We start from the raw sequence: 16,487 nt of genomic DNA on the forward strand, positions 1-16,487 counted from the left end.
TGGAGGAATTCGGGATTTATAAATATAGCGAATCACTCTCCGAAGAAGAGCCTTGGAAAGAAGTGGATCTTAAAAAAAAGGTGTGAAACATTATCTTCCCCGCCAATGCTGTCATCAAAAGTGAGAGATAACAAAGAAATCGATGTGGCCAAATGGAATGATATCCAAAAATTGTTACCATACCTGGATGAGGTTTTTCGTGGATTTTTTAAGTCTCAAAAAAAAATAAAAATTGACACATGCTCTGCTACCTTTTCTTTTCAATAATAATTAATATTTAGTTATTTTATATCAAAAAAAAATGTTTAATTTGTTTGATTAAATAAAACAACAAGAATTTAACATGTTCTTGCCTTTCAATTCTGTATCTTCCTCACCTATCCCTGAAGATGGCATGAACATGTTAACTACATTTTTTTGTAGAAAACATGTTTATTTTAACTTTTAGACTGCAAAACTACTTAATATTACTAGATGTAATGTAAATTTGGTTTGTTTACTACACCATGAAGGATCAGTACATTGTATATGACATTCAAATAAAAAATTATAAGGCAAAACGCAAAAGTCTAAATATCTCAGAATGCCTTCAATGTAAGTTAACAACTTCTTGCCTTGGGGTCTTCAATTATTTGATTTTGTAATACATAAATACAGCCGATATTGCAATTGCAAGTAAGTAGTTGAAACAAGAACAGTCTAATATATAATGGTATTTTTTAGGTACAGGGATAACAAACCACGCTCTTGCGGTCCTGGCCAACAATGGCCTGGATTCTGGTATAGTGATACCAAATGAACAACCCGCTGGCCTCATATTGGAAAGCCCTTTCAATAATTTTCACGAAGAACTGCAGGGCCATATACTCGGCAGGGTAACTAATTATTTATTGTTGTCTGAACAAATACAATATTTTATTGGTGACTAGCTGACGTGTACCCAGCGTTGCTCGACATATAATTTGCATGTATTATATACTGGGTGGCGCAGATGGATCGGGTGGTTTTGAAGTGGACTGTACGTCTGGAGTCAGGTGTTCGGCGGTCTTCGTGCTGTGGTGGGGGGGACGGGAAGTTTCAGTTGCAGACTGGCAGTCAGTCGCGATGGCTACGTGGTCCGTTGAGCATTGTGTTTTCGCAGTGGAAGAATTTATACGCAATAACGAGTCAATTGTTGCTGTGACGCGTGCCTTTCGCCGGCGTTTCAACATCCCACCTCGCGGTAGTGTTCCTAAGCGAGCTACGATATTGAGTTGGGTGCATAATTTAAGCACTACTGGTTCATGTGCTCCAAAATGGACGTCTAGACCTCGAACAATAAGAACGCCTGAGAACATGGAGCGTGTGAGACGCGATGTCATTACGAGCCCACGTCGATCAACGAGACATCGTGCTCAAGCTCTTGGAATGTCACGTCGGAGCCTTCAAAGGATTCTTAACAAAGAACTGAAATTCCACCCCTATATAATCATGGTGGTCCAGAAGATTCTCCCAACAGACCATCTTCAAAGGCTTCAGTCTAGCCAACGGATGTTAGAGTTATTGGAAGATGAAAACCTGATTATCATGATGTCTGACGAGGCTCACTTTCACATTAACTGCTACGTCAACAAGCAAAATAGCCGTTACTGGGCCGACACTAACCCAAGAGACCTACACCAACGGCCTCTCCATAGTGACAAAGTGACGGTTTGGTGTGGGGTTTCTAAGGTAGGGATAATTGGGCCTTACTTTTTTGAAAATGAAAGGGAGCAGGCGGTTACTGTTAATTCGCAGCGTTATGTGAACATGATTGAAGAATTTCTTCTCCCACAACTTGAAGAGAACAATTACGACATGAACAATATGTGGTTCCAACAAGACGGGGCAGCTGCATATACCGCTAGGATATCAATGCAAGCTGTACGCGCTCTGTTCCCTGGCCGTTTGATTTCCCGTAATGGAGATATCCATTGGCCCCCTCGCTCACCGGACCTCACGGTATGTGACTTCTTCTTATAGGGCTATTTAAAAGCAAGGGGGTACATGAACAAACCCCGGACCATTCAGGATTTGAAAGCAGCAATTCACAATGAAATCACATTAATTCCTGGCGATGTGCTTGAGCGGGCAATGCGGAACGTTAAGGACCGACTCCAAGAATGCGTCGCTCGAGAAGGAGGGCATTTGATGGATGTAATTTTTAAAAACTAACTTTACTAATTTTTTGTTAATAAACTTCCATTGTAACTACACGTTTTGCACTTTATTTCAATCCAATACCTTTAAAATTGACAGTTTGACAAGTATTTTAAAACCACCCGATCCATCTGCGCCACCCAGTATATAAACCTTCCGGAAGAAATTCTCTACATGATAGTGAAAACCCTATCAAAATCCGTTGCGTTTAGAAGAACTAAGCGCACAAACAGACAGACGCTGATAGCGACTTTATTTTATACTATTTAGAGTTTCAATCCAATATTGTATTTGTATGCCTTAAATGCCAAAATTATTTACTAGCCCTTCAAGTTTTCAAATATTTTTACCAACAAGTCCCGACATGGTGAATGACATGGTGAATTTTCTTGGAATTTCGGAAAGTTCCCGAGGTATCTAAAATGTGTTACATATTACTTATTTTTGAAGTTATCTTTGAAATTTTTTTAATTTTTTTATATAAACTCCACACAGGAGGCGCTGAAGAAAATAATTTCCCTCAGGGCCTATGTCATCTTTGGGGATGCTGTGTGGAGGGTCTTATTGTGGAGAGGAAGGAGTGAACATGGGTCTTGAAGAGTCCCATGTTGTAGGAGGGAGGAAACACAGAGGCCGGCAGTTCGTTCTACAGCCGAGCTGTTGAACTTAAGAACGAATCGTAAAAGCGACCCGTTCTCATGTGACAAATGTCAACCGTGTACAAATGTTGGGCGCACGTTTGGCGTGTATCCCGACTACGCACCGGTGCCGAAGGGATCAATGACGCTAGTTCCTCAGAGCATCTTCCATTGTAATACCGATAGAACAAGGACAGCATACATACCTGACGCCTGTGCTCTAAAGATTGCAGTCCGTTTGTTAAGATTGGGGAATCTATCAAACAGACCGCCCGTTTTTGCACAGAGTCAAGGGTTTTTTTCAGGTATTTAGGGGCTCCGGACCAGAGATGGCTGCCAAATTCGACAGTAGGGCGCACTTGCGATTTGTACAGGGTCAGCAGTTGTGTACTATTAAAGTATCTGCGGGCTCTGTACAGTACGCCCAGCTTCTGAGAGGCCAACTTTACTCTGGCTTCGACGGAGCCCCCGTACCTGAGCTGGTCACTTATAGTTATACCAAGCATATCAATGGAAGGCCTGTTCGGAAGATTGCTTCCGTTGAAGGAGACTAGATTGTCATTTGGATCCCTTTTAGACGTAATCAGACAGGATTGGGTCTTTGAAATATTTGCATATGAATAAATGTAGATCTATCTAAAAAATAAATTTTTAATATCAAACATGAAAATGTTAACAAAAAAATTTCCCAGGACATTTTGACTCGGAACGTCCATAATTTTGAAATAATTCGATATTTATAAAACATATTCCTTTTTTGTAGATAATAGATAATAAAACTGTCACTTCACTTTTTATGCCGTTTAAACAGTAAAAAAATATAAATAATTTAACTATTAATAACTGCCAATGAAAAAATGCTGAAATACGTAATCATGCACTTTGACAATTTTTGAAAATTTTATACATTAATGTATGAATATTTGATACAAATTAGGTATAATAATTATTTATCTTCCCAATGACGAACGTATCACATATCTACGAATTATAGAAAAAAAGATAAAAATACTTTTATAATGTATTGACTCCCCGGCCAGATCTGTCCTTCAGAGGCTATAATGGAATATGATGTTTGTGGCTAGTAATGTTCTTCCAAGCAATGAGAATGTTGTGCTCGCCCAATACGGATCGCCCGCTACCCGGTAAGGCTCTGAAGGCATTATCAAACTGTGTAATAAATCAGTAATTGAAATTAAAATACTTATCTAGAAATAATATAAATGTATCGTCTGTAAGTGGGCTACCCACAGTTTGATAATGCCTTCAGAGGGCGAAACAGCTGTCACGCGTAATAATAATTACATAGCAGAACTTGTTTAAAAATAAACTGTTTTTATAAACCCAATAACAATATTATTGAATATATATAAAAATAATAAAAATAAAAAAAAACAAGCATAGGGTAACCATACTAAAAATTACAAGATGGATAGTTCGAATAATAAATTTTAAGAAAAAAATAAAATAACTAAATAAAAATAGGTAAATAATAACAGATAGGTATAATAAGTAAATATTTTGAAGAATAACTCACGAAAAGCGTATTTTCATAAAATAATTAAATTTACGCCTAATCTATGAAAGTGTTAATGTATGTTACGTTTAACCTTAAGAGGAAGCTACAAGCCAAAAATGTGTATATTCTTGGTATACCTTATATTGATTACAATCGCTTGACAAACGGAGTGTAGAAATGTTCGATTTCAAGCACAAAACTGGTTTTTATTTATTTTGTAAATAATTTTATAAGAAAGCAAAAAAGTTAATCAAGTGAAACTGTCACAGATAATCTTAGCTATAATACTGTATTTTTTTTTAAATTGTTTTTTTTAAGCGTTCATACATTTCTATTGAAAAAATATTTTTTTTAGTAGTTTTCATTTATATTTTTTATTGAGTGATTTATCTTTCTATTTGTATTCTACTCAAGCGAAGCGATAGGAAAACCTTCAATTTATCTAAAGCATATTTTTTGGTAATCATAATGTACACCAATTCGTTACAAAGATTAATCAAAATAGTGATTTGGCATTAAGCTTCGCCTTAATATAACAATGGGGTTTGAATGCTTCAATAACTACCAAATCAATTTAGTTATTTTTGTATTAAATTGTTGCTTTCAGATGTACAGTTGGGTTCCTTGGTTTCATTGGTGTATTGTGGATCCAGTTTTGAACGGTGGCTTGCAATTCAGGTCAGATGAGCACATTGCTACCTTTGCTGCACCGGTTCTGATTCTTCATGCCAGAGACGACGGAGTAGTCCCTTATGAATTGGGAGAAAAGGTAATTATATTTGATCTTAAAAATAACTCTGAGACTTACTCTTTCCACCAGCACCGATAATATAAATGTCATGCAATAAACATTCTGGTTAATTTGCAGCAAAACAACAAAACATGGTAAATATACAGAAAATATATATAACTAACTAACCATCACACCGTTTCTCCGCAGGGGTAGGCGGAGAGGACGGACGGCCAAACAACTCGGTCTTGGCGCACACTCCTTGCCTCATTCACATTCATACATCGTCTCATACATACTCTTCTATTATTCTGACTCTTGACATGGCCCGACTCGAGTATCTGATTCACTTGATCGTGCCATGTCTTCCTCGGGCGTCCCCGAATTCGTAAAACAAAAAATGGATATTTTTGTTGTTTGTTTTTGGGGTGTTATGCCGTGTTGCCCTAACTCCTTCTTTAGCCGACGTTTCGGACAGCGTTGCAGTGTCCATCTTCGGATCTACCAGATCTGCCCTGATGATGGACACTGCAACGCTGTCGGCTAAAGAAGGAGTTAGCGCAACACGGCATAACACCCCAAAAACAAACAACAAAAATGCTTTTGGCCGTGAGAATCTAAAAACTTACCAAAAAATGGATAGTTTGATGTGGTTTCTTCACGCCATGTTGTCACACAATAATTTTTGACTGTTTTTATTTTTATTAGTTTTGATAGAACCAGTGGACTGCCGGTGGTTCTCCGGAGAACATGCGAGCATTCCAATATGATCCTCGTTAGAAGTAGTTTGCGATGCAATTTTGACCTTAATGCTTGAAAAAATGTATGAAAAACAAAACCACCATCGTTTGGGCTGATAAAACTTTAGATTCCACTAATATTTTTCCGTTTTATGCTGTGGCCTTCAACACATTAAACCTAAACTGACAATCTAAGAACCTATTTTAGGGTCATAGTTTCATATTTTGGTTTAAATAAGAGAAGGAAAAACTAACCTTAAAATTTTGACATCAATAACAGTGGCCGCCAAGTAACAATCGGTTTTAACTTGAATGAAATAACTGTTGAAATGCATTATTTTCTAATTCCGGAAACTGAAATACTTACTTCTCATCATTATCTAACTACTGAAAAGTATTTTTAATATAAAATATGCGTATTAAGCATGTATTTTCTGTATATTTACCCAAAACACGATACAAATCAACACAAACTCTGCATATTGTAAAAATGTGGATCAATTGTAATGACATGGGAGGGCCTTTACCGATGAACTCACGAGGTTATTGATTTAAGACTACCCTATAATATGCGCTTATAATTTGGGTGTGGCGTATACGTATTATGTTGGGGTGACACACTACGCTATAATCTTCCTCTGTAAAAAGGGTCAGATCAATTGGGGAACTGCCGCAGAATATCATTTTTTTGTATGGGATCTGTCACTTTGACAGACGACAGCCGCGTAATTACTGCCAGGTGTGACAAGTCTGTGTGGGATTGTATGGCGAGCAATATGGAGTTATATAAAACCCCTCAAACCCATAATATATTACCTGCTGTTATTTTATATTGATGAAAATAACATTAATACAGCGCAGTTTTGTGTTCGTTCACTTCAAGTGTACATTTATTGACTTACTTATTTAATATAATAAGCACTGTTCACCATATTTGACATGTTTATTGTTATCAAGTTTAATTTGAAGAACTCCATTGTAATTTTAATACTTTGGGCTAATTTGTGCGCTTTTGGGAACAACTCGCATCCTCTGTTACTGTTGTTCGCGCAATATATAGGGGATTGTTAGGTATGCATCCACAGGCTTAATGGACAAGTGTAATGTCAATACAAAATCCTACAAATGTCCTACCTACCCTTTTTCCCAAAATGTCACCATAATAAAATGATTGTTGCGACACACGTAAAATTGGACAAGTGGTGTCAGTTGCTCATCAGAATTCGTAGTGATAACTAATATCAGACAGGGCGATTATATATTTGTGAAGTGAAATCATCCAAAACTCCTGGAGACGTGTGGTAATCATCAACGGGTGAGTCCATCTTTCCTGCATTCCAATCTGGGCTTATCTTGTGCTCCAGAAGCCCAGATTCATACTTTTTTGACTATTGCACTGTCCATCGGGTTTGTCGGATGCATAAATCGTCCCATAACCTAGCAGTCAGTGTAGTTTGGGACTGGTCCTTTGGGCGTGTGGCATAGGGCTTTGCTCTGCACCACCTTTAAAATATAGTGGAGTCGCAGCTTCGTGACACCAACTGTCATGGTGAGAAATATGATCTAAATGGTTGTTACCGTGGGATTAAGTTGCAACAAGTGAATATAAGGATGGGTTTATTATATAGAAATAAAAAAGTATTTAAAAATACTAAAATGTATTACAACAAAAAAGAAATTAATTAGCATCCTACTATTAAATCTGTCTGGCAAAGGACTTGCATAGGAAAATGAAGGTGTGATACCAGTTCGTTCTTGATGCGAAGTAGTAGATTCCTGTTCTTCACAGCAATTGTCCCAGTGTATATTTTATCCAAAAAATAATGCTTTAGTCCATTGCAAAACAGCCTCACACTGCTGGTCTCCAAAAGGGTCCCTCTTAACCAATCAGGATCGGCAGATGTCATCCGATTCAATCAATCCAATAGTCAATACTCCATATTGCAAAAGCTGATGCTCACTCAGGAGTGGCGAATGTGTTCGTCGAACCTCAGCCAAGAGGAATGCCCGCTGCTCTGTGCTGGTGATTAAAGAATGGCCACTGCTTCCAATGCAAATCACAGATTCTAGCTCAATCAGGTTTGGCAACTCTCCAAGTCAAAATTCCAGGGCTGTCAATTTGACCAATAGCAAAATGACAATGTGTAGGTACTTAAAGGTCCCACACACCAAGACCGTAGATGCGATGTAAGTAAAGTGATGCACACACCTTGTTACAAATCTCATATGTAACACGGTGCTAGAAAGAGAAAACACCACACTTTATATTAAAATCTAGAAGTTAACTACAGAATAATTTAAATGTGCACTTTTATAAAACCAAACTTCCAAAACGCAATTTGAAAAAAATTTTGAAACTTTGTGAATTTTTTATTAATTATTTGTATATAAAACGACAAAAAAGTGAAGCAACTATGATGTGACGACTATATTTGTATTTATAATAATAAAATTTGAAAGCGTATTTACCGCCTTTCAGAAGCAGTTTTTAGTTTTCGGATACGTGAAGGAATATTCTACTTATTTGAATTTTATTGCAAAGCGGAAATACTCTAACCTTTTGTCAAAATATGACAGAGACCTGAGGAGTTAAGATTTTATTTTGTATATTCAAAATATTATTATTCTATTTACAAAATATTATTATTAATTTTATTTATTAACAAGTGCTGCTTTGTAATTGTTATTGCTGATGACAGCTGTATCGCCTTCTCAATGCATTATCAAACAGTTTGATAAGTCCTGAGTAGTGATAATGATTTTATGAATGAATGGTATTGACATTATTGTTGCACTAAAAAATAATTTTAGTTTGCGTGACTCTATTAGGAACACGAAATGAAATGTTGCAATGATGTTATCCAAAGTCATTTCCGTCTTAAAATTCACTTTCAATTTATACAACCAGCGTTAATAAAATATCGTTAATAGTTAATATATTATCTGATTTCATCACATCACCAAGACAGTCGGCGCCGCTGAAATCAAGTTCATGGGCACACACTCCATGTAGTTGGCCACGTACCCTTAGTCGAACGTCCCTTATAGTAGACTGACTGTTCTGTGTTTTGGGCTCGATGGCTCTTATGTTTGGCCTTGGCACTATTGCTTTGTCCAATTGAATGTTGACGATGGAACGGTTTAATCGAATTTATTTTGTCCACAGTTGTACGAGGCGGCCATATCGAAACGACCAATTGGATTTGGTCCCGTGGAAATGGTGACATTTCCCAAAAGTGATCATTTCGGACATAGAAACATCTATCTTGCTGTTCGACTGTCCGATATCATCAGGTGAGGAGATAGCTTATTCTAACCAGAGGCCGTCCCTGTCGGTAACATACGATTTTATATAAGTATAATAGCACAGTAATAACGAGAGAATACGTGCGCCAAACATCGATATACGAACCTACGCTCCACTCATGAAGGATTCTCGCCATTCATTTAAACAAACTAGACTTGTTTTTTTTGTTATTTGTTTTTGGGGTGTTATGCCGTGTTGCGCTAACTCCTTCTTTAGCCAACGTTTCGGACAGCATTGCAGTGTCCATCATCAGGGCAGATGTGTTATTTTCAAAATAACACATCTGCCCTGATGATGGACACTGCAATGCTGTCCGAAACGTTGGCTAAAGAAGGAGTTAGCGCAACACGGCATAACACCCCAAAAACAAATAACAAAAATACTTTTGGCCGTGAAAATCTTAAATCATATTTAAACTAGACTTGCGTCGTGCACATGTCGAAATGCTGAAGACGTGACGTCACATGATTTGCCCTCACTATGGACACTAGCTATAGTGGCTGAAACTTTGAAATGAGGGAGATAGACTACTATCGTAGCTGATCTAACATAACCTGATCCAACCTAAATTTAGTTGATATAAAATAACCTAACCTAACTTTAACTAATCTAACACAACCTAACATAACCTAACCTAACTGATCTAAGATAACCTAACCTAACTTTACCTGGTCTACCATAACCTAAATTTAGCTGATCTGACATAACCTAACCTAACTTTATCCGGTCTAACATAACCTAACTTTAACTAGTGTCACATCTGATGTCACGTCTGATGAGCATGGACCCTTGTCAATCACCAGGGCTATGATGGGGCTAAGGCAAGGAGACATAATGTGTAAAAGCATTGAAGAACTTTGATCATGTTGTCATGTCTGAAGGTGTTTGGAGAGTCCGACAGCGGTGAGCAGGACGACAGGTCTCCGCGAAATCCGTTTGAGTTAGTCCGGGTAGAGATTCGTGGGAAGGAGTGCGCGAGGCCATCCTCAATTCATCAGCATCCATTGAATGTTTAACGGGACAATGATGCTCCATCTTTGCGTCACCCAGACAGCATGCTTGGTAATCCAGTGTAGTCTCCAAGGAATTACTCTTCAAAACACTCACAAATAAAACCATTTTTTAATCCAAATAACTGATTGTATATTTTAATCTCACCAAACAACAACACTCGAAAAAAGAACAGGCCGATCTCACACAGGAGTCAAAACGTTTGTTTTATGTTTGGTTAGTCTACACGGAAAGGCTCCGAAGGATCGGTTCATGGTATCTGCGTGATCTTTTTCATTATTTTCAATATCCATTTTGTCCCGCAAAACGCAACGCACACCGCGGAATCGTCCTCTCCCGTATTGTCCCGATCTACCTACCCGCGTTATTTTTGCTCGCCCGTCCAACCGATCGCAGGGCAGCCACCCGAAAAAACTCTCAACAAAACAATAATCGGGCACTACCCTGGCAATCCAAACTTGCACAATTCTTCGACGTTACACTGGTCTAACATAACCTAACCTAACTTTACTGGCCTAACCTAAGTTTAGCTGATCTAACATAACCTAACCTTACATTACTGCTATAACTTAACCTAACCTAAGTTTAGCTGATTTAAAATAACCTAACCTAACTTTACTGGTCTAACTTAACCTAACCTACGTTTAGCTGATCCAACATAACCTAACTTACTTTACTGGACTAACTTAACCTAACCTATTTTTAGCTTATCTAACATAACCTAATCTAACTTTACCTAACTTTAACTGATTTAACATAACCTAACCTAACTTTATTGGTCTAACTTAACCTAACCTATGTTTAGCTGATCTAACATTGGTCTTTATCAGATATATTATATACTGCTAATATTAATAGAGATGTTTGAATTTTTTCAGGAATTTCGTCGATAACCATTCTGCCCATCAAAATTCGCCGAGACTGTCTGGAAATTCAAACATTTTGGAAGAAGAAACAAAACAAAACTGAAATGTTTCAAATAGGAAAAATGATATCAGTGTAGAAAAAGCACATTTAATTTGTTCCGAGAAGATGTTTAACTTAAAATTAATAAATCGTTAGAAATTTTAGATACTTATTCCACCAGTTCTACTAGTCAGAAAAACAGAAAAGAATGTATGAGACAATGTATGAATGTGAATCAAGCAAGGAGTGTACCAAGAAGTAGTTGCATGGCAGTCTCTCTGCGGGTAAACGGTTTAATGGTTAGTTAGTAGTCATAATTATATTAGTAATAATTCTGATTAAATTAATATATATTAATATTCAAAAATCTGTTAATGAAAAAATAAGAAAATACACAGATTTAGGAAATGAGATAAAAAGAATTTGGCATTCTCAGACTATAAAAATATTACCATTTGTTATTTCGGCTACTGGCATTATACCTAGCTCTCTCATTCAAAATTTAGGCGTATTAGATCTATCAAAAAAATTATATTTAAAATTGCAAAAATCAGTCATTTTGAATACATGTAGGATAACGAAAGATTTTTAAAATATTTATGTTGAGGGATCAGTAGGATTTATAGGCCCTGTTAGAAGTTCTACCGAGCCGAACCCTCTGATATGAAAATATCTGGAGTCGGTGAATTATTTTCCCATTTGATCTCTGGTGAGTTGACGTGTTGTTCTTGTATTTATTATACTTATATAATGCACTTGCATAATGTGGATTGACTAGATGATCATTTGTGGAAAAGTGTGTGGAAGGGTTTAGTTTTTCCCATAAAGTCGTCAATTATAAAGAAAAAAAAATCTATATTTTGAACATTAAATTATAATCAATTGTATATTATAATTTCAAATTATTAAATAAATATTTATGTTTAGCTGAAAAATTAAAGGTAGATCTCCTTGAAAAATGTTAACAATTACATAATACTTAAAGAAAAACAGTTTATTTCTAAGGAAAATAATTTTCCTTTGCGCCTATCATATGTAGAGATTATTTGATGACAATTGTAGTAAAATAATAATGGTAACTCTGGTAATACTGATAGGACAGTATGTAGTAGCGTAGGTAACAGTAGTTCAGCCTCTCTCACCTCCAACTGTAAACCTGTAATGACACTGTAATCTATGTATTAATTATAATAAATGTATGAGCATTTATAATGTGCCTAATTGGAGCTACGTAATCGTCCACTCAAATAACATATTTAACAGTGCCGCAACCATATTTAACAACAATGAAATAATATAATTTGAAGGTAGGTACAGGACTGCCACCTTTCAAAATCAGTAGACCCGGAGATTTTAGAAATATATTTTTTTTTATTAAAATAAAAGTATTGACCGGTCGGTTGCCGAGTTGACATCGCGTTTGGGTCCCACCCGGGCGTAGTGTGTTCAATTCCTCGGCCGGCTAAGTCCTCCATCACAACACAAGCAACATTTTCAGCTTTCTGTGGTGGTAGTAGGAGATTTTCAAATATTGTCAGGTTATTCGTAACCCGGGAATGTTTGTCTTTCTTTTTAAAAAAAAAAAAATTATTTAATTAAGGCAAAATGTCATGGTAAATTACCATTGGTAATGTTTTTTTTTAAATATAAATGATCTATCTAGTGCTAAGCTCACTTGGACCAGCTTGACACTTAAAAATATATTTTTCATTCTGAAGGGATTGTCATCTTTTCTTGGTCAGGTTTCTTCAAAAACATCAAAAATTCTTGGTAATTAATCTTCACAATTAACTCTGCCTTCACCATGGGGGCCGTTCAAGTATTATGTAAGCACTATAGGGGGGCAGGGGGGTCTTTGCTTTGCTTATTTTTGATGACATGGGGGGGTGGGGGGTCGAGATAGTGATTACGTCAGCACTGATCAGCAGTAGTTATTTTTTTTTACACATTGGCAACCTTTGCACATTGTCTATGTTTGAAAACCGAATACATATTCGGGGATTCCCACCGTGTCAATAAAGTTTGTTTAAATGAATATTATGTGCATTAAAGTCCTCTATCCTAAGTCTATTTTAGAAGTGCTGCTTATGAATCAATAAAAAAACAGAATACATTAACTGTATCAGACGTAATCGTGACACACAAGACTGTAGATAGGGCCGGTGATCCCAATCTGTGGAGGCGTAAGATGTCTTCCTTCAGTGGCGTGGAGGGGTAGAACGGGGCCGTCTCTGATGCCGTTGTAGCTGGTCCGAATGCTGTTTTCGCGTCCTTGATGCTGATTCCGGGTCTGGTCCGAAGGGGTAGGCAAGTCCGTGGTCCAGGGTGAAGCGGGGGTCAGAGTGAAAGAAGGCGAGTAGAAGCAGAAGTCGGAGCGAGGTAGAAGGCAGAGCAGAGAGAGAAGTGTTGAGCTGGTGGTGGTTTCTGGTTATCTGACGTTTTGAGGGCATGTTGCACGTTTTATAGGCCACCGGCGGGCGCGCGGACGCTCACACGGGCCCACTTTCTCTTTGATTCCTGGAATCCGTGAGCCGTGTAGCGACGCTATCGCGGCGCCCCCCGGGCCGTCTACCGCCGCTCGGCCGGTAGTTTCTTTGTTTGGGCACGATCCTCAGAACCGTGCCCGTGGGACGTAATGACGGCGTACCACCGGTCATTTGTGACGCTATGACGGCGCATGGCGCACGGCACGGCTTCCCACTACGTTTTGGTACGGTTCTAACAATCGTGCCCGAATTAAATTATGATTTTACCAGCTCTCACAATACTTCTCTGCCCGTATACCTCCAGCCAAGCTCCGACGTTCATTTATTGTAACAATTTTACATTTACATAACAATTTTACAAATTTCTACATTATTTAGGGTTTACAGGTTAATTTTACATACATTTACAGGCAGTTTATTTAATTTAAAGACAGGCAAAGTTAAGGCAAATGGCAGATTTTAATATGGGGCGACCGCGTCCGATACCGGAGCAGTACGTCCGTTACACTCCCCCCGTGGAGCTCGGCTACACTCTTTGCAAGCGGCGTGCTGCGACATGGTCCCCGGCGGCATTTCCGGTGGCATGGTCCCCGGTGGCATGGTCCCCGGTGGCATGGTCCCCGGCGGCATGGTCCAGGGCGTTGGCAGCGAGGCTGGTGGGGCGGTGTCCGGACAAACCATCCTCAGTGTTGTCCCGAGCTGGCGGGCGGCCCGCTGATGTTCGACCGAGCTGCTCGGCCGCGCTGCTCGGCTTTTTTCGGTGAGGCCCGACCGCGGCACCGCGTTGGTCAGCCGCTTCAGGAACGCGGCAGGCTGCACCACGGTGGCCGCGTGCGTCTGGTCGGCCACCTTACCCAACCACAAGAGGCGTAGGGCTAACGGCATCTTCGAGACGATCTCGCTGAGGAGGGCCGGGTTAGAGAGGTAATCACCCCGCAGGTTCCCCAGCGAAGCCACGATGTTCTGCACCGTGCCCGAGAACTCCACCAGAAGCTCGGTCGATGCGTCCTCTTGTAGTCGGGTCAGCCGCTTTATCCTATCGAACATGACAGCCGCGACAGAGTGCGCGCCCCCAAAGCGGTGCTCCAGGACATCCATAATTTCCGGCACCTGCGCCGGGTCCAGGAGGAGAGGGCTGACGGCTTCTCGTGCCTTTCCCTTCAGGGCACGCTGCAGCCGCATCAGATTCTCGGCCGCCGTCATCCCGCAGGTGGCTGTCGACTGGAGGAATCGCGCCTTCCAGGCTTGCCACTCTATGGCGTCGCCAGCGTAGGCCGGCAAGTCCTTTGCGCTGGACTGCTGGGCGATGAGGGATGCCATCCGCTCATCTTTGGGATGGTAGCGAGGTGTGCCACCGGCCTGGGACTGCCGGAGGGCGTCGGCGAACATGGCCGTCACCTGGACGAGAGGGACACTCCCTTGATGCACCCAGTCTCGTGTCTGCCTCGCTGCCTCATCCGCTCGGTTGCAGGCCCCATATCCGTCAGCGGGGGGCTGCGATGGCGAGTTTCCGCTCGGGGCAAATGCTGGGAACTGGGCGGGCCCGCGGGTCACACCGGGATAGCCGTACTGCGGCTCTGGTCCACCTCGCAGCGTCGCGGCGCCTGGGGAAGCGCCGTCCGTGAGTGGATCCGCAGCATGGTTTCTCTCCGTCCCGGTGTGAGCCCTCGAGGCGCGGCGCGAGCTCCCGAAAACATCTCTAGGCTGGGCTGTAGTTTGTGGCACAGTGGGCTCTCCCCCCACTGTGTACGTAAGGCTGTGACCGGGGCCGCAAGGGGGCGCCGCAGTCTGCGGAAGGCCAGTGGTTTGCGCCTCCGCTGCGTAGCTCTCACTAGGTACGCTCGGAGGCGCCGGCGTCGGCGTCGGTTGGAAATTCAGCCACGGCGCTGTAGCTTGCAGAACAGTGGGATCTCCCCCCACTGCGTAAACAAGGCTGTGACGGGGGCCGCTAGAGGGCGCCGCAGTCTGTGGCAGGCCCACCCGTGGGCCAGTGGTTTGCGCCTCCGCTGCGTACCCCTGAGTAGGTACGCCCGGGGACGCTGGCGTTGGTCTGTAATCCAGCTGCGGCGCAGTGGTTCGCGCCTCCGCTGCATACCCGAAGCCGTGGGTGAAGCCGCTAGATGGCGCCGCCGTCAGTTGGTAGTTCGCTCGTGGTTCTGTAGCTTGCGGAACAGTGGGCTCTTCCCCCACTGTGTAGGCAAGGCTGCGACTGGATCCGCTAGAGGGCGCTGCAGTCTGTAGCAGGCCCACCCGTGGGCCAGTGGTTTGCGCCTCCGCTGCGTAGCTCTGAGTAGGTACGCCCGGGGGCGCCGGCGTCGGCGTCGGTAGGTATTCCACCCGTGGTTTTGTAGCTTGCCAAACAGTGGGCTCTCCCCCCACTGTGTAGGTAAGGCTGTAACTGGGGCCGCTCGGGGGCGCCGCAGTCTGTGGAAGACCCACCCGTGGTGCTGTAGCTTGCGGAACAGTGGGTTCTCCCCCCACTGTGTAGGCAAGGCTGTGACTGGGGCCGCTAGAGGGCGCCGCAGTCTGTGGCAGGCCCACCCGTGGGCCAGTGGTGTGCGCCTCGGGTGCGTAGCTCTGAGTAGGTACGCCCGGGGGCGCCGGCGTCGGCGTCGGTAGGTATTCCACCCGTGGTTCTGTAGCTTGCCAAACAGTGGGCTCTCCCCCCACTGTGTAGGCAAGGCTGTAACTGGGGCCGCTCGGGGGCGCCGCAGTCTGTGGAAGACCCACCCGTGGTGTTGTAGCTTGCGGAACAGTGGGCTCTCCCCCCACTGTGTAGGCAAGGCTGTGACTGGGGCCGCTAGAGGGGGGCGCAGTCTGTGGCAGGCCCACCCGTGGGCCAGTGGTGTGCGCCTCGGGTGCGTAGCTCTGAGCTTGCCCGGGGCCGCTAGATGGCTGGCTTCCGGGATAGGCTCCGTCGGGTTGCCAGGCTGCAGGTGAAGCGGTCCGCGTAAGGCCCTTCAGCATGGCGA

The 16,487-nt window shown here is 41.9% G+C and overlaps 1 protein-coding gene across 6 annotated transcripts in view; it reads left to right on the forward strand.

Annotated features, from left to right (window-relative positions):
• The window catches only part of LOC149409707 (lysophosphatidylserine lipase ABHD12), a 53,469-nt gene extending 41,242 nt beyond the window's left edge, over nt 1-12,227 (forward strand). For all 6 annotated transcript variants that reach the window (XM_089649506.1, XM_089649508.1, XM_089649507.1 and 3 more), the window contains 4 exons: nt 724-875; nt 4,943-5,104; nt 8,972-9,099; nt 11,002-12,227. In XM_089649506.1, the coding sequence (XP_089505632.1) occupies nt 724-875; nt 4,943-5,104; nt 8,972-9,099; nt 11,002-11,092 (533 nt within the window). In that variant the 3' untranslated portion in view covers nt 11,093-12,227. The remainder of the gene's footprint in view (nt 1-723; nt 876-4,942; nt 5,105-8,971; nt 9,100-11,001) is intronic.
• Nucleotides 12,228-16,487: the final 4,260 nt, after the last annotated feature.

Source organism: Hesperophylax consimilis, chromosome 30, assembly GCF_061612785.1.
Source record: "Hesperophylax consimilis isolate HC1 chromosome 30, BYU_Hcon_1.0, whole genome shotgun sequence".
NCBI classification, from domain to species: domain Eukaryota; kingdom Metazoa; phylum Arthropoda; class Insecta; order Trichoptera; family Limnephilidae; genus Hesperophylax; species Hesperophylax consimilis.